The 18,794-nt window shown below is 43.3% G+C and overlaps 1 protein-coding gene across 9 annotated transcripts in view; it reads left to right on the top strand.

The window, feature by feature from the left end:
* LOC108260767 (collagen alpha-1(XIX) chain) overlaps positions 1-18,794 on the top strand; it is a 250,068-nt gene that overhangs the window by 99,707 nt on the left and 131,567 nt on the right. For all 9 annotated transcript variants that reach the window (XR_008393821.1, XM_053677725.1, XM_047152377.2 and 6 more), the window contains one exon: positions 4,489-4,524. Coding sequence is in view for 8 of the 9 variants with exons in the window: in XM_053677725.1 (XP_053533700.1) it covers positions 4,489-4,524 (36 nt within the window). In the remaining variant the exon portion in view is untranslated. The remainder of the gene's footprint in view (positions 1-4,488; positions 4,525-18,794) is intronic.

Below are 18,794 nucleotides of genomic sequence, written 5' to 3' on the forward strand. Positions count from 1 at the left end.
CAGCTACAGGAAGCCAGTGGAGGAAGATGAAGAGGGGTGTAACATGGGTTCTCTTGAGCTGGTTGAAGACAAGGCGTGCTGCAGCATTCTGAATCATCTGAAGGGGTTTGATGGAGCTGGCTGGGAGGCCCGAAGTGAGTTGCAGTAGTCCAGTTTTGAGATAACAAGAGCCTGGACTAGTATCTGTGTAGCCTGTTCAGTGAGGTAGGGTCGGATTTTCTTGATGTTGTACAGGATGAACCTACAGGACCGTGCAGTTATTGAGATGTGGTCTGTAAATGTCATGCTGTCATCAAAATCACCCCAAGATTCCCGGCCGTCCTGGTTGGCTTGAGTGTGGTTGAGCTGAGATGTACAGTAAGGTTGTGGTTGATTGAGGGACAGGCTGGGATGACGAGAAGCTCAGATTTTGCCAGGTTAAGCTTAAGATGGTGTTCCCTCATCCAGACCGAGATGTCCGACAGGCAAGCAGAGATGCGTGCAGAGACGGATCTATCGTTACGCTGGAAGGACAAATAGAGCCGGGTGTCATCAGCATAGCAATGATATGAGAAGCCATGAGACTCAAATCACCTGCCCTAGAGATGTAGTGTAGATAGAAAGGAGGAGTGGACCCAGAACTGACCCCTGTGGAACGCCAGTTGTGAGTTGCTGAGCAGAAATACCTCCCCTCCATGATACCTTGAAGGATCTGTCAGAGAGATAGGATTCCACCCAGTGCAGAACCGTTCCAGTGATGCCCAGGCTGGAGAGAGTTGACAGGAGGATCTGATGGTTCACAGTGTCGAAAGCAGCAGAGAGGTCAAGTAGGATGAGGACAGATGATCTAGAGGTTGCTCTTGCTAGTCGTAAGGCTTCAGTGACAAAGCAGAGCAGTCTCCGTGGAGTGATTGCTCTTGAAGCCAGACTGTTTGGTGTCCAGGAGGTTGTTCTGTGTGAGAAAATTGGAGAGTTGTTTAAAAAAACGGCTCTTTCAAAAGTTTTGGAAAGAAAAGGGATGAGGGAAACAGGTCTGTAGTTGTCAACTACAGCAGGGTTAAGTGATGGTTTTTTAAGCAGTGGGGTAACCCGCGCCTGCTTAAATGAGGTAGGGTATGTGCCAGTAGAGAGGGATGTGTTAAAGATGTGTACTTTATTGTAGAACATCAGTAGCATCAGTCTACAGGTCAGAATGTGCTGTCTTGCGCTGCAGCCATCAAGTCTAAAGCAATGAGCTATACATTGTACTTTTAGCGATGTTTTAGGGGGCAGTCCTTCCACATGAAGACAAAGCATTCAGATGATGACTGTAAACAAAGTATGCAAAGGAAGTAAGCAATTGTAGGAACCCTCCCCAAATCCTGGAGTTTCACCAGCCCTTAATCCAATCAGCATAACTGTCACGATATGGAGGCGCAGACATAAGCAAATGCAGGTATGGCAGTTTAATAAAACAACAAGTCCAAAAGATAAGGCAGAAGTCTATAATCATGAACAGGCAGAGGTCAGGCGATTAGTAGTTAGAAAGTAATTATACTCCTATCTGTGCAAATTAATATCAGCTTGGTTAGTAAAATGATGGTCTGTTAAAAGGCTTTTCGTTACCAAGATGTCACACAAGAAACCTCTCATGATGAGTAAAAGCAAAGAGCTAGTCCCAAGACCTTTACAACCTTAATGCTGCAAAACATATTGATGGAATCGGATGCAGATGTATTTCAAAACTTCAGAATCTTCCAGTAAGCACTATTGGGGCCATTATCCGCAGGTGGAAGCGACATCACTCTGTCATCCACCGGCCATGCACAGAAGAACTCCTCGCAAGATTTCTGACCAGATAGTTAGAAGAATAATCAGAAGAGTAGCCCAGGTGCCAAGGACCACTCGGAATGAGCTCCAGAAAAACTTGGAGGCAGCAGGTGCCATCGTCACAGAGGAAACTATAGGCAATGCACTCCACCACCATGGCCTCTATGCACACTCACCCCACAATACTCCATTATTAAAGAAAAGGCATGTCAAAGCTTGTTTAAAGTTTGCTACAATTCATTTGGACAAGCCTATGAAATATTGGGAGAGTGTAGTGTGGTCAGATGAGAGCAAAATTTAACTTTTTGGCTGTCATACTACACACAGTGTTTGGAGAAGAAATGCCACTGCACATCACCCTAAAAACACCATACCAACAATGAAGTTGGAAATGGACGCATCATGGTGTGGGGCTGTTTTTCCATCGCATAGTACTGGCAGACTTCATATAATTGAAGGAACAAATGAATGGAGCCCTTTACCGGAAGATCCTTGAGAAGAATCTACTGCCATCCACCAGGATGATGAAGATGAGACGTAGGTGGACCTTCCAGCAAGACAATGATCCATAACATACAGCAAAGGAAACTCAATTGGTTTAAGAGAGAAAAAAATTCTAGGTGTTAGAATGGCCCAGTCAATCACCTGACTTGAATCCAATTGAACAAGATTTAAAGACAATATGTTTAGAAGAATGGGCCAAAATCACACCTGAATACTGCAGCCCATTAATTTCTTCATAGAGGAAGCATCTTGAAGCTGTCATTACAAACAAAGGCATCTCCACTAAATATTAAATAAATGTCAATTAGCATGTTCAATACTTTTTTCCTGTGTCATTCCACTTTATTACACACAACTTTGTTTATGGACTTTAATGTTTGGATTTCTTCATATGTGTGGATTTCTTGAATTAATACCAAAGTCTGGTGAAAATGTCATGTGAATAGCCACATCTTTACTGAAAAAAATGTTGATGCATTCAAAACTTATTTCCCCCACTCTATGCAGTCATTATTACTTACCAAAAGTGGTCCAAGGAAGAAAAATTGTGAACTGGCAACAGGATCTTGGGCGCCCAAGGCTCAATGATGTATGGGGGGAGCGAAGGCTAGACCTTACATATAGACATCACGTTCCGGCATTTTTGCCAGAAATGTCTGGAAAATGGCATTATTCTGACCCCATAGACAATAATGGGAAATTTTAGACCCCCTAACTCCCACACTCTCGGTGACCCAGAGTAGAATGATGTGTCCACGTGTTCAGCTTGGTCCAGAGAATCAGGAAATCCCATATGGAAATTGATCCCACATGAATGTTACATGGAATTTTCCATCAGGCTTCGCAATACACACTAATGTTAAATGAGCCTAGATTAGTAAAAAGGCAAACAGAGACACTGTTTAGATCACCATAGGAAATCTTCAGCACTTTACTAGTCCCAAATTAGTTATGCTTCAACAAAATGTAGGGATTTTAGCCAGCGGTGGGCGGAGCACAGACACACAGGAGGCTGTTTCAGTGTTATGGGAGATTTATTTAAGACAATCGGTGAGCGGGGGTGCGTATGTGTGTGGGTTGAAGGGCGGTTGGGCGGTGAGGGTTTCAGCCATAGGTGGATACAGCCAAGGGGGCGGGGCGGAGCCGTCACTTGCATCGGAGTCACCTGAAACCCGAAAAAACACACAACAGCGATAAGCAGACAGGCACGCGTCGGAAAAACTGCATAAAACACGCCAGACATTTGCGCACATGCTCGGAGATACTTCTCTCTTTCTGTGAGTGGAATATCGCCCTTTTATACTCTCCCCTCGCTTGCTGGATGGTGGAATTCTTCCACACAGTGTACCATTCACGAGCTGTGGGTGTGTTGGCGGCCCTGCCCCGCCGCTACGTGCTCTCTGGCCGTCCAAAACATTTGGTGGCGCTGAAGCGGAACTGTCTCTTCTGCGCCACTGCGGCGGTCGTGTGAGGAGCGATCTTTGTTTCCTGTGCGCCGGCTACCTGCCTGGCGCCACAAAATGCATGCACACATGTTGCATGTTGGCAAATTATGCACAGGCAAGCATCACTCACATTTTCCTCAGAAAATGTAAATAAATTCAAGTTGTTAATTTTATTCGGGAACCCAAAATTTCTAAACAATACTCCTCCAAGAGCTTTCATGCTACATGCTGCAAATTCACCATAGACCTTCAGCCTGTTCTGACTTAGTGTGCTATGACTTTTATAATGGAAGTACAGTTCTCCATTATCGAAGCTCAGTTAATTTGGTTGCTCAGGTTTTTAAGTGCCTTCCTTACATGGGTTTGAGGTGGGATGTAAATATTTACCAGAAGATATTTACCAGAAACATTTACAATTGATGAAAAATGCTACAAGGAAGACATATTTTCTTACCTTCATATTCCACCATCACTGGCACTAAAGACTTAGTGTCAGGCTATAACTGGGCATATAGCTCACAAAGGTTTATCTGTCTCAAAAAAAGTATTAATGAAATCCTGGAAATGCATATTTCTGTCCTCAATATCAACCCTCTGGAATTTAATATTTAATAAAGATGAGTGTTGGTAAATGTTATCGATTTTTACATACAAGTATTGGGACTTTGTATTTTTCTACTATGAAAAAAATGTTGATCATGCAGAATTAAGCAATATAGATATTTAACAGTTTTTTTTTTCAAAAATGCAGGGACCCCCTGGATCATCTGAAGGCAGAGGCATCAAGGTAAGCTTTGGTTAATTAACATTTAAGCAGATTTCTTCAACTATGGGCTGCATGGTGTGTCACAGGTCTTCTCATGAGATCCATTTTCTTCTCTCATAATGTAGTTAATATTAATTGACTGTTTTGAAAAGTTTGCATAGGATTTTCTTGTTAACAATGACAAAGAAAAAAAAGGATTGCTATAATAATAATAATAATAATAATAATAATAATAATAATAATAATAATAATAATAATAATAATAATGATAATAATATAATGTTTCTGAGCTGACAAAGCATATGTCATGCACCAGCTGAGACACATCAAACATTATCGGACCCCTATTCAGACTGTGTCACAGGTAGTTAATCAAGGGCGAGAACGACTATGCAAAAGAGAGTGTGAGTCAGAAAAATGGATTCAGGACTGTTATTTAATCTTGCTGAACAGGTAAGGCTTATATTTGTTATCTAATTTGGTGGGAAGATAGTGAATGATAGCTGATATTCGAATTTGTCCTCATTGTAGAACTTGTATCTTTACTCAGCTGTGAATTAAGCTAGTGAACTCATGATAGCTGACTAGTGACTAACAGGTGTTTGTGTGTAAATTTATATTTTTGTGTTTTAAACTTGGTTAAGTCAAGCTAGTGAGTTATCTGGTGTGACTGTTTTCCCTCATGTGAATATGTATTGTTCTCAGTTTTAGATAGCATGCTACCTACCTGGCTTTTTGACAGGTTAGGTAATAAAATACACACATTGGGCAATACACATTCACACTCTGGAAGCGACCAAGCATTTTTTCCCTATATGCTGTATTTTAGATAGCTAGCTAAAGTTGGTGCCCGTTGTCATCGGATATGCACAGAGCTGTCTCCAATGCAAATAGACATGAGCCTACATAGCAGCAGAGCAACAGCAACATTTTTTTAATTTGGTACTGAATGAAGTCTTTTTTTAAATGAACAGGAAATGTAGTCTCCTACTTATATAACCCATACTTTAATGTGTATTATTAACTAAGCGTTGTCCCTACAATGCTGCATCTGAGAGTGTTTCTTTTTGAGGAGACAGGGTCAGGGGAAATAATAATATAATTAATCTCTGACAACCAGTGTTGTACCTTAGACTGAAGACCGTACACTGTTCTACTTCATCCCTCCTAAAAGCCAGGGGCAGTGTTTAAATACCTGGATACCTTCTTGGTTGTATGTGAAAATCCCAGCAGATCAGCAGTTTTTGAAATACTCAAACCAGCCCTCTGTGAGTTAAGGTTTTTTTATTATTATTATTTATTTTATTTTTATTTTTTAGAAATCTTGTGCTTGTTATCTGTGAGGACTTTGCTGACTTTGCTGATGGATGGAATGCCTTGGCACCTTCCTCCTTGGCAATATCTGTTTTTGCAATTAGATGGAATGATCTGGCACCATTGGCTATCTGTAAACTATTGGTACAGCTTCTCAGAGGGAAGAGCAGGCCAAGACTGCTACACAACATTCCAAGAAACATTTTGAATGTAAGAGCCCCCAGCACATGACCTTGTACACTCTTGTGGAAATGCAAATGTTGTGCACTCCATCATATGTATTCAGTACACTGTACAGTACCTAAAGTAATAACATTTCTTCATTAAATGCTAGCTAAGGGAACGTCACCATCTATATTGAAAGTTTATGTAGCAACAAGGGCAGAGTGATATATCAATATAATATCATGATGAATGGTTACACAATAAACTTTTCTGAGATATCATTTGTGTGGTGATGTATTTGTAAAGTTTTTAATAAATACTAATTAAATAATACTGAACATGGATGCCTTTGATAACCTGAATGTTTTTAAACTTAACCTTCTTTGTCTTTGTAGACATAATTGTGACTATATCGACGTGCAATATTGTTGATGAAAAAAGATAAGGCTAAAATTTAGTTTAAAAAAGAAAAACTTTACCAAAATGTCTCTATTTTCATCAACAAAAAAATAGAGGAGACAAAATATTATAGACTGTTTTTTTTTTCACCCAAAAGCAAGCCCTGCACATAATTGCCAGTTCTACATATTAATGTAGCAGGGATATGCTGCGTGTGGTTGTGCAATGTTGACTTTCCTGATTGGCCATAATACCTACAGGCTGCAACCAATGAGAACGCTTCTCTATTTCCTCGTTACATCATGGTGTTGAGGGGATTCCCGCAATGGTTATTCGTTCGTCTGTTCCGAATTTGAGTGGCGTTTTGGAAGACCAACTGGAATGAAACAGTGTCTAGTATGAGGAGAGTTTGGAGAGCTAGCAGTGAGAGGTTAGAAAGCTGACAGGCTCTAGGCTGGGTCTCCAAGCAGATGTTAAATGAAGACTTTGCTGCAACCTCTGTCCCTCTGATGAGGTGAGATGAGTTGAGTTGCATGAACCAAGAGTGGAAGAAAGAGGGGAAGAGAGCAGAGGGTTGGATTTTAACTCTCTCTGGCTAATCCCACCCCCTAAGGGTTCCAACTAACCAGATTGTCGTAAGGCAGGGTATAGCCCATATGCTCTGCCCATGATGTTTAATCAGTTCATTGTCTCTGCAGTTGGGTGGTTCCACACTTTTTCATGATGTGTGGATTAAACTTTGTCCAAAATTCTAAAACATTCGACCTGAATTTCCTTACACTTATCATTCAGGAAATCACTCAACGAACACTCACATACAACACAGGTGTGATGACAGGCCGGCGGCTGGCACACAAAAGTGGAAAAACACTGCTCCCGCGACTTCCACCAGGGTGCTGAAAGGACAGCTCTGCTTCAGCACCACTAATGTTTTGGACTAATGACCAGTGCGGCAGCTCTCCACCATCCAAGAGCGTATAAAAGGGCCTACGTCGTCTAACAAAGAGGGAAACGGGCTCTGAAATCATGCTAACCCTATGTTTTCTATTTTTCACAGAAGATACGGAAACAGCAGAAGACTTCGCTCCCTGGCTGCCTCCCCAGAGCTCCGTGACCTCCAAACAGGACCTCAACTTCTCTGGGAGACCCCATCACGCCCTCTACAACCCTGAGGATGACACCAATCCCCAAGCACCTCACCCCATCACACCTTTTTCTCACCCACACACCCACACTGCTGAATAAAACTCTCCACATTCTGCACCTAAGTGGCCTCCTGTGTGTCTGTGCTGAAATCATCGCAGTCTAAGCTCGCTACACTGGTGGAGAATGTGGGCTTGAGCACAGACCCACCCACCCAGAAACAAATGGATCCCATGCTGCAGCAATTATTGGAGACGAGCAGGTAGTGACACAACAGCTCGCCCAGAGCCTACAGGTCACAACCAGAAAACTCCTTGTACAAAGGACCATGGCCCCTGCTGCCACCACCCCTCTCCCTGACCCCGAACGAGAAGCAGCTTCTGCCCCGGCTGACCCAGGAGGAGGACATCGAGGCCTATTTGGAGGCTTCGGACGGATTGCCCTTCATGAAGACTGGGGCAGCAAGGAGTGGCCCCGCATCTCCGGGCCACTACTCTCAGGGGAAGTCCGCACAGCTTACTACATGCTCTCACCTGAAGAAGCTGCTGATTATGTAAATGTAAAAAGGGAGATTCTGGCACGATGTGGGCGAACACCCAACCAAGTGGCGGCAGAGTTCCACCAGTGGAGCTACCAGCCCAGAGCCAATCCCCATGGACAGATAGATGCCCTCCTGTGCATCACCAAGAGGTGGCTCCAGCCAGACCAAAACACAGCCACCGAGGTTGCAGAGAGGGTAGCCATGGACCGGATCATAAGAACTCTGCCGCCCGCAGAATGCCAGGCCGTAGGAATGCAGGCTCCCAACAACCGCAAAGAAATGATAACTGCCCTAGAATGAGCCTTGGCCACCCTGGAACTCGGCAGGGAAGGACAACGAGCACTCAGTCCTCCTAGAAGTCTTCCATCTTGCCATCCGGAATGGAACTACACGAACTATGGAACTATGGAGAGGGGGAATGGCCGAAGCCATCCCGGCTACGGAACACCCCGGGACGAGGCCATGCTGACAGAGGCGGACCCAGAAATCCTGTGAAAAGCCCAGAAACCCTGGCTGGCAGGGTGTGTCCTCCACACACCTAACCCACCCAAAACGCCCACCCTGACTGTATGGGTAAAGGGACACCCAGTCACAGCCTTCTTAGACTCAGGTAGCAGGGTGACATTGGTCCGACTGAGGACCGTCAGGAAAGGAACCATTATGGTGACATGTATATGGAGATGCATGTGAAGTCCCCGTGGCTGAGGTACACATTCAAGGCAAAACAGGCACCTGGCCACTGCTAGTGGCCGTCATTCCAGACCTTCCAATGCCGCTACTCCTGGGAAGAGACTGGCTAGGGTTCCCAACCGGCCCAGCTCCCACGACCAAGAGGGCTCCACTGATCTGGCAGGCCTACCTGGCTCAGGACGAGGGGAATGCCATGGCAGAAGGTAAGCCACATACATGGACTAACCCCCTTCTGTACTCCAGTAGGTGAAACAACAGGGGAACTTTGGGCAGAAAGAAGACGACTGTCTGAAACATTGCTGGGCACAGGTGTGACAGATCGAGGGGGTCAACCAGAATCCGGACCAAGAACTCCCCACAGCCTACTTTCTGGTCAGGGGGGGTCTCCTCTATTACAGGACCAACCACAGAGGAAAAACTGGTGACCTCCTGATGGCCCCCAAAACAAGAACGCGGTTACTGATGCACCTGGCCCATGCCCATCCACTCGGGGGCCACCTGGGGGCACGAAACACACTGGAGGAACTGAAGGACCGCGTTTTCTGGCCTGGAATAGACGCAGAGGTCCAAGGCTTCTGTCAGCAGTGCCCCCAGTGCCAACGTACCACTGCAAGGAAGCCCCGACCAGCACCCCTCATCCCTCTTCCCATCATAGGCGTACCCTTCGAGAGGATTGGTATGGACCTCGTAGGGCCGCTCCCAAAATCCACCTGGGGTCATGAATACATCCTGGTCATCATGGACTACGCCACCAGGTACCCTGAGGCGCTGCCACTACGTAAAGCCACCTCCCGCAACATTGCTAAGGAACTGGTGCTCCTGTTCTACTGTGGGGATTCCGAAGGACATACTAACAGACCAGGGTACACCCTTTACATCCGATCTAATGTCTGATCTGGGTCGGCTGTTACAGGTTAAACACCTGAAGGCGTACGTCTACCACCCACAGATGGATGGGCTTGTCGAATGATTTAATCAAACCCTGAAATGGATGTTGTGCTGGGTGGTAGATGAAGGAAGGAACTGGGACCTCCTCCTGCCCTATGTCCTTTTTGCCATCCGGGAGTGCCCTCAAGCATTCTTGGGCTTCACGCCATTCGAGCTCCTCTTTGGGCGGTGACCTCAAGGACGACTGGATGTGCCCTGGGATGCGTGGGCGGAACAGCCCTCACCATTTCGTTCTGTCTTCAAGTTCATACAAGAGATGCAGGAGCGAATCGTCCGAGTAGCCCCAATCATACATGAAAGCCAATCAGGTGGAACAAAGAAAAGTATACAATTGCACAACACAACCTTGGGAGCCTGGCCATCAGGTGCTCCTGCTAGTACCGAACACCTCCTGTAGATTCCTGGCCCGATGGCAAGGTCCTCGGGAGTGTGGGCACCGTGAACTATCGCTTGCAGCAGCCCGGTAAGTGAGCTGACACACAAACATATCATATAAACCTGTTGAAGAAGTGGATCGAGCCTGCTCCAGTGTTGTCTGCTTTTGCTACTCTAGACACAGATCACAGCGATCTCCCTGCAGGACCAAGGACCTAACCCCAGGAGCTGACAGAACTGGTGGACCAGTTCATGGTTGTCTTCTGAATGACTCCAGGGATGACACAGCTGGTCCACCATGAAATTAAGACCTGCCCGGGAGTTGTGGTTAGACAGCGGCCCAACCATGTCCCAGAGGCCTGCCACAAGGCTATCGAGGAGGAGGTTGGCCAGATGCTTCAGGACAGCATCATAGAGGAGTCCACCAGCCCCTGGTCCAGCCCCATCGTAGTTGTGCCGAAGCCCGATGGAAGTATTCGCGTTTGCAATGATTTCTGGAAGCTGAACTAGGTCTCAGAATTCGACAGTTGAAATGTTCAGCAGAAATGTAAAGCAGAAATTTTCAGCAGAAATGTTCAATAAAAATGAAACTGGAAAAAAAAAGAATTCGACAGCTATCCCCTCCCCGAGTGGATCACCTAGGTTACTGGCAAGTAACACCGGCCACAGAAGCAAGACCAAAGACTGCCTTCAGTACTGCAAGCAGCTACTGGCAGTACCAGGTTCTGCCCTTTGGGCTACATGGAGCACCCGCGACGTTCCAGAGGCTGATGGACATCATCCTATGACCACATCATGTATTCGCAGCTGCCGACCTGGACACTGTGGTCATACACTCCTCCACATGGTCTGATCACCTGTTCCACCTAAGGAAGGTTGTGAAGGAGCTCTGGAAGGCCGTGCTGACAGCCAACCCACAAAAGTGTCACCTGGGGCTGACCGAGGCACAGTACCTAGGATACCTTATCAGCTGGGGCCTCCTAAAGCCACAAGCAAAGAACATCGAGGCAGTTAAGGACTATCCTTGGCCTATGTCAAAAACACAGGTAAGTGCCTTCTTGGGCTTGGCGTGGTATTACCACAGATTCATGCCTAAATTCACCTATGTAGCCTCCCCCCTCTCAGATCTCACAAAAAAGGGACATCCGGACTGCATGAAATAGTCTGCAGAGGCGGAGCAGGTGTTCCAAGCCCTGAAAGAGGCGCTCAGCAGCGCCCCAGTAACCTGGACTTCACCCTTCCATTCACGGTACATACGGATACAATAAAGACCGGGCTGGGTGCTGTCCTTTCACAGACTTTCGACAGAGGAGAGCACCCAGTCCTTTACATCAGAAGGAAGCTGTCTCCGGCTAAGAGGAAATATGCTGCTGTGGAGAGAGAGACAATAAAGAGGGCCATCAAGGAGTTGCGCTACTACCTGGCAGGTTGACACTTCTCTCTGGTGACGGACCATGCACCACTGCAGTGGATGGCCAAGGCCAAGGATACCAATGCCAGGGTAACACAATGGTTCCTTTCGTTGCAGGGCTTCTCTTTCCAGGTCTGACACTGGGTAGGGGCCCAGCGTGGAAACGCAGATAGCCTCTCACGACTTGACGTGCTGTGGGCCCAGTGCTCAGCGGCAGTAGGCTTGGAACTGGGCGGATCGGCAAACAGGATAAACCAGGCTAAAACAGGAATCGTGAAACGAGGACGAGAACAGGATCAAAACCACGAAACACAAGAACGAGTATCGAAGGCTTGGTACACTGCGGATATGCAAACACCACTTCACCCTGCACATGGACACACAAGGTTTAAATAACAAAGTTAATCAGGGGTGAACACAAAACACCCGAGACTAATGACAACACATGAGGGATACATCCAATGTATATACATAGAAGGAGACAGGTGGAGACTGGACATAAACAATAAAAACACACGTGCAACATGTAAACAAAGTCAATGTCACTGAACGAGCTCGTGCTTCATGTTTCAGAGCGAGCTGCGAGCTCCAGCGCTTTGTGCAAGGGGAAATATTGACAGATTCTGTTAGCTAGGGTCTTGTTTATAATTTTTGTGTCTGTGTTGATCAATGATAAAGGACAATTGCTGTCTTTGTTGGGTTTCAAGTAAAGTGATATACTGGTGGTATTCATTTCTGTCTGTAGTGTCATATTCTGTTTAAAGGAGTCATATAATGATTTTTAAACATTTTTAAACGTTAATTATGTTGTTAGTTGCCCCTCCTTCTGAAAATCCCAGAGTGCTCTGATTGGCCAGCTGCATTGTGACTGGCCAAAAGCCTTGCGTGTTTCGGAAAAGTAACGGCCCTTAGCTTTAGCATTAGCTGTAGTCTCCAAAACAGTTCAAAGCTCCTAAGCAAAATGTCGGTTTTACTATATTAGTTCGAGCCCGATTCGGAAATTGTGGATGATCAAGTGGAAGCAAGTTTGCAAACATGACTTGAGCAGAACATTTCACAGTGCTAAGTTTTTATTTTGTAACTCTCTTACCTTTCAGATATGATTTAAATTCTGACCCCGGCGGAGGGGCTAACTATGCTGTACACAGCTGCTGTACATAGGTACTCGTGCAATATATCTTTTGAAAGCTAGGATTCTTATGATTCAATTGATATAACCGTTTCAAGATACAGTCACAACAACAGTTACAATCAACGTCTCTGTCAGACCACGAACATACAGTGCATCCGGAAAGTATTCAGAGTGCTTCACTTTTTCCACATTTTGTTATGTTACTGCCTTATTCCAAAATGGATTAAATTCATTAGTTTCCTCAAAAATCTACAAACAATACCCCATAATGACAATGTGAATGAAGTTTTTTGAAATCTTTTTTTGCAAATTTATTAAAGATAAAAAACAAAAAAGCACATGTACATAAGTATTCATAGCCTTTGCCATGACACTCAATATTGAGCTCAGGTGCATCCTGTTTCCACTGACCATCCTTGAGATTTTTCTACAACTCGATTGGAGTACACCTGTGGTAAATTCAGTTGATTGCACATGATTTGGAAAGGCACACACCTGTCTATATAAGGTCCCACATTTAAGAATGCATGTCAGAGCACAAACCAAACCATGAAGTCCAAGGAATTGTCTGTAGACCTCCGAGACAGCACTGTATTAAGGCACAGATCTGGGGAAGAGTACAGAAACATTTCTGCAGCATTGAAGGTCCCGATGAGCACAATGGCCTCGATCATCCGTAAATGGAAGAAGTTTGGAATCACCAGGACTCTTCTTAGAGCTGGCCACCCGGCCAAACTGAGCGATCGGGGGAGAAGTCCTTAGTCAGGGAGGTGACCCAAAACCTGATGGTCACACTGACAGAGCTCCAGCATGTCTCTGTGGAGAGAGGAGAACCTTCCAGAAGAACAACCATCTCTACAGCACTCCACCAGTCAGGCCTGTATGGTAGAGTGGCCAAACGGAAGCCACTCCTCAGTAAAAGGCATATGACAGCCCGCCTGGAGAACTCTCAGACCATGAGAAACAAAGTTCTCTGGTCTGATGAAACAAAGATTGAATTCTTTGGCCTGAATGGCAAGCGTCATGTCTGGAGGAAACCAGGCACTACTCATCACCTGGCCAATACCATCCCTACAGTGAAGCATGGTGGTGGAAGCATCATACTGTGGGGATGTTTTTCAGTGGCAGGAACTGGGACTCTTACTGCCTTTGTCAGGATCGAGGGAAAGATGAATGCAGCAATGTACTGAGACATCCTTGATGAAAACCTGCTCCAGAGCGCTCTGGACCTCAGACTGGGGCAACAGGACAACGACCCTAAGCACACAGCCAAGATAACAACGGAGTGGCTACAGGACAACTCTATGAATGTCCTTGAGTGGCCCAGCCAGAGCCCAGACTTGAACCCGATTGAACATCTCTGGAGTCCCCATCCAACCTGATGGAGCTTGAGAGGTCCTGCAAAGAAGAATAGGAGAAACTGCCCAAAAATAGGTGTGCCAAGCTTGTAGCATCATACTCAAAAAGACTTGAGGCTGTAATTGGTGAAAAGGTGCAACAACAAAGTATTGAGTAAAGGCTGTGAATACTTATGTACATGTGCTTTTTTTTGTTTTTTATTTTTACTAAATTTGCAAAGATTTCAAACAAACTTCTTTCACGTTGTCATTATGGGGTTGTAGAAATTTGAGGATAATAATGAATTTAATCCATTTTGGAATAAGGCTGTAACATAACAAAATGTGGAAAAAGTGAAGCGCTGTGAATACTTTCCGGATGCACTGTATATAGGCCTTTAATACAAAGAAGTTTACGCACAGCTGTGTCTAGTGGTCTTCTTTAAAATATAAATTAACATGAAAAGCAAACATGCATTGAATATTAAGACTTGTTTTGTGTATTTTGTCATAAATCTTCTCAATGGAAAAAAATTACTTAATCCGCTGCAGTTTAGTTCTCAGATTAATTTTTGAAAATGTTTATACAGTGGGGGAAATAAGTATTGAACATGTCAACATTTTTTTTCAGTAAATATATTTCCAATGAGGCTATTCAAATAAAATTTTCACAAGACTTTGGTATTAACTCAAGAAATCCACACGTATAAAGAAATCCAAACATTAAAGTCCATAAATGAAGTTATGTGTAGTAAAGTAGATTGACACAATAAATTAGAATTGAACACGCTAACTGACATTTATTTAATACTTGGTGGAGAAGCCTTTGTTTGTATTGACAGCTTCAAGACGCTTCCTGTATGAAGAAATTAATGGGCTACAGTATTCAGGTGTGATTTTGGCCCATTCTTCTAAACATATTGTCATTAAATCTTGTTAAATTGGATTCAAGTCAGGTGACTGACTGGGCCATTCTAACGCCTTGATTTTTTCCCCTTCCACTTTATCACACATAACTTTATTTATGGACTTTAATGTTTGGATTTCTTTATATGTGTGAATTTCTTGAGTTAATACTGATATCTGGTCAAAATTTCATGTGAATAGGCTCATTGGAAATAAATTTTCTGAAAAAAATGTTGACACGTTCAATACTTATTTCCCCCACTGTGTACTTTCTTCCTGACTCATTTTTTGAGTTTGAGGTATTTCATTTTGTGGCATGCTCACATAACTCGAGTGTAATTTAACTAATTGAAAAACATGCAGAATCCATCAGTGGCTTTGTCAGACATGTTACTTCACTCTGAGAAGTTCATTATGAGCTTTTCAAAGGCAGTAAGAGGTTTACAGTAATGGAGGTTGACGTCAGTAGTTATATCATACACTTTCTGTCAAACTGTCAATCAAACTAGTGTGTGCTGATTTATGACCCTTTGTGCTTAACTGGCCGACATTTCTGTAGGTAACCTAATTTATGACCAGGGTTGGGGGTAACTGTATCAGTGGGTCAATCTGGCACCTGTGTGTCTGGGTCTGTGTTGGGGGTGTGTGGGTGAGTAGCCCCCAACAAAAGGTGTTTATGTTAATAAGACTGAGTTTGGGCAAAATACGTCTGAAAAAGTGTATCAATGGTTAATTTGGGGAATACGTTTGTGATACCATTTGGGGGGATTTCGTTTGTGTAACCACATTGTTAGAAAAAAGTATGATGTTTGAATGTCTACATATATGAGTAGAATATTTGTTTGTCAAATAAGTGAAAACAAATGTTGATTACATTTTTGGGAGGCCAGTTTGACTTTGAATAAAAAAAATTTAGGAGGTAAAACGTTTTTTTGTTTTTTTTTTAAATCTGTTTAAAAGAATCATGCGTATTGCATGTCTTTCAAACATAACCCTTTAGGAGGTAAATGTTAAAGTGTTGGCTAAAAGAATCGCCCATATTGTTTAAACTAGAAGATAAGTTTTCGCGAGATGTCTCCCAATCGCTGGGTAAAGTATTAATGTTGTTAAAAACCGGATCTATCTCTCTCTCTCTCTCTCTCTCTCTCTCTCTCTCTCTCTCTCTCTCTCTCTCTCTCTCTCTCCGTGTTTCACTGGCAGACAGTTTCTGTAGATCTCGTAAATTTATGACTTTACCAGATTGTTCTGTAGGCTATGTGCATCAAATTTATGACTCTTTGTGTTGAATTTGAAAGCTTATTTGACATCATCCTTTTCATAATAACCATCAAGATGGTATTTTCCAATTACCATCTCACCATAGTTTATTGCCTGCTGAATGTTTTTGCCGTGTGTTGTTTTATCATATTCAAGCCATTCAGTGGAAACAGTTGAGTATGTCTTGTTCTGATTTGTGTATGCATTGTTATGGGTCAGAACTAGGGTGTCTTTTGGTAAGAAAGCGAGTTTTATACACAGTCATGCAACATGCTGCTAAAATGGTGTATCTGAATAGGTCGAGTGTATGAATTTGTGGCAGTACTTCATACATGCCTCGCGGAGTAAAACAACATTGTTCTTGCCATACATAGCGAGTTCTTTTTTAAAATCATACACGTTGCCCGATACGGTAACATACCACTCATCAAACAGAACCCTCTCTTTGTCAGACATTGTCTCATAGCCATAGAAATGCTTGTCCGGATATGGTACTATGTAGTCTTCAATTTTCTATTCTATTGAATAGGTGTGGAAAATGACCTTTCTCAGCACAGGTTAGATTTAACGCAGTGGACGTCATGGCCAGACACATAGGGATGAATGAGTAACTATCAATGAATCGTTGCTTGAATGTCTTGTCATACATTAAAATGATCCGAACACCTTGCATAGTAATTTGAAGTGTTAGCCCTGCTTTTGTGAAATATTACAAAAGTATAAAGGTGCCAAACTCAGAAGCATTGTGTGCAACCCATGTGAAATTCTGACAATGAGGCTGTCTAAACTTGAACATGTCGATCTATACAGTCTGTACCAGCGGCTGTGAACTCTTCCCCTTTAAACGTAAACGTGCATACAAAATTTGCAATGTGTTTACCGTCTACGTGTTGTGTCTCAAAATCATAGTATAAGTATTTATCGATAGGTTGTTCGAGTTTTATTAGCTGTATAAAACACTGGTGTACGGCATCATTAACCAATTCCACACCGCAATGGATATAATGTTCTGCTGAGCACACATGTTGTTTTGGGGTGGCTCCATTGACATGATATCGCCTATTACATTTATGACAGTATTTATTGACATCACACTGAACGTACTGTTGTCCTATTTGCATTTGTTTATGCGCTTTATAACAATAGGCAATACGGCAAACAATTGTGACATTGCCTTGTTTTGACAGCGTATTTATGACAATCACGTGCATTACATACATCACAAACGTATTTACCCCTATGGTCTCTACGGCTAGTAAATCCTTGGTGACAGTAGTCGCACACTTATGGTGTACCTATGAACGCTTTTAGGTTCTTAATCATGAAATAATGTTCATTGTGTACATACAAGAACACGGTCTTATGAGGCACATCATTGGACCTATACCATTCCAACATACCAGTACACGTTCTATGGAACACCACTATTTTAACATGTAAAAACCATTCAAACCGTGTTATGTCATTAAACCCTATCTTTTGCTGCACTGAATACCCTGCAGTGTTCTGCAGAGACTCGGCTATCGGTTCTAGATCAGTACACAATGTTTGTGGATGTAGAAAATGGGCCAGACAGATTGCAAAACACAGATTGTTAGATATATTGTTGGGACAAAACAGATTCATTCTGTTTCTGGCAATCACTTTGTTATGGCTTAGATCACATATCTTTCGATAAGCCCCACTGTGTTTACCACAAGCTATAGACACATTTAAATCCAAACAGTCATCAGCCCGCACATTAGAATTGCTTTGCATAATGTTCTCAATCTGGTTTGTGAACATGCATACATCGTAATTGTTGTCAGATGACAAGACAGCGTTAACATCAGATTGTAGACTAGGGCCTCTCAACGTTATGTTGATTAGACCCCCCATCACCAGCCAGCAGTCTGGAAAACGACACTATTTCAGCCGTAATATCATGCAGAAATATAGTGGACGCAGCCAGGTCTGGCAGTTATCACACGCATATTTATACAGCGCCGTATCTCAAAACTATTAAATCTGAATCTCGGTACCACTGTATAACCTCCAATATCGCCACCCTCTCTTACAATAGAATCAATAGCAGATGCGGATAACCCAAAATTTGGCTCTAAAGGATTAAACATATGATACGATTTGCTGTCCGAACCCATACCCGCCTGTTGTGAATTTGAAGCATGGTCTAATAACGAAGTTGGAATTGATTCTGCTTGATCATCCGTCATTGATCTCGCCATGTTTAATAATTCCAACAATGCTTTGACATTTTTAACAGATTTTAAAATTTAAACAAAACTAGTGAAAATATCACATATAGTAAACAGAGCCGAATCAGCAATTAATACAGGCAAACGCACAGATGTATGAAAAACGTATTGTACAACTCACCCAATTTTTTTATTTATTTTTATTTATTTATTTTTTTTAAATGATTGTACAATCTGCTTTAACAATTCTGTCATCAGGTTTTGGTCATGACCAACGCGGCGATTCTCCTCAGCATGGAGTCTCTGGGTAGCTATAATATATTTATGCGAGATGGTGTGCCATTGTAATGTATCAGTCACAGATTGATTATAAAAACTCTGCTTCTTCTCAAGGCCGTCCAGACACGCCTCAACAACAGCAAAACGTTTTTGTCTGCAACACGCCCCTCGATGGCCTTGAAACCGTTTTCTATCAGTT

This window comes from Ictalurus punctatus, chromosome 29, assembly GCF_001660625.3.
Source record: "Ictalurus punctatus breed USDA103 chromosome 29, Coco_2.0, whole genome shotgun sequence".
Taxonomy (NCBI): Eukaryota; Metazoa; Chordata; class Actinopteri; order Siluriformes; family Ictaluridae; genus Ictalurus; species Ictalurus punctatus.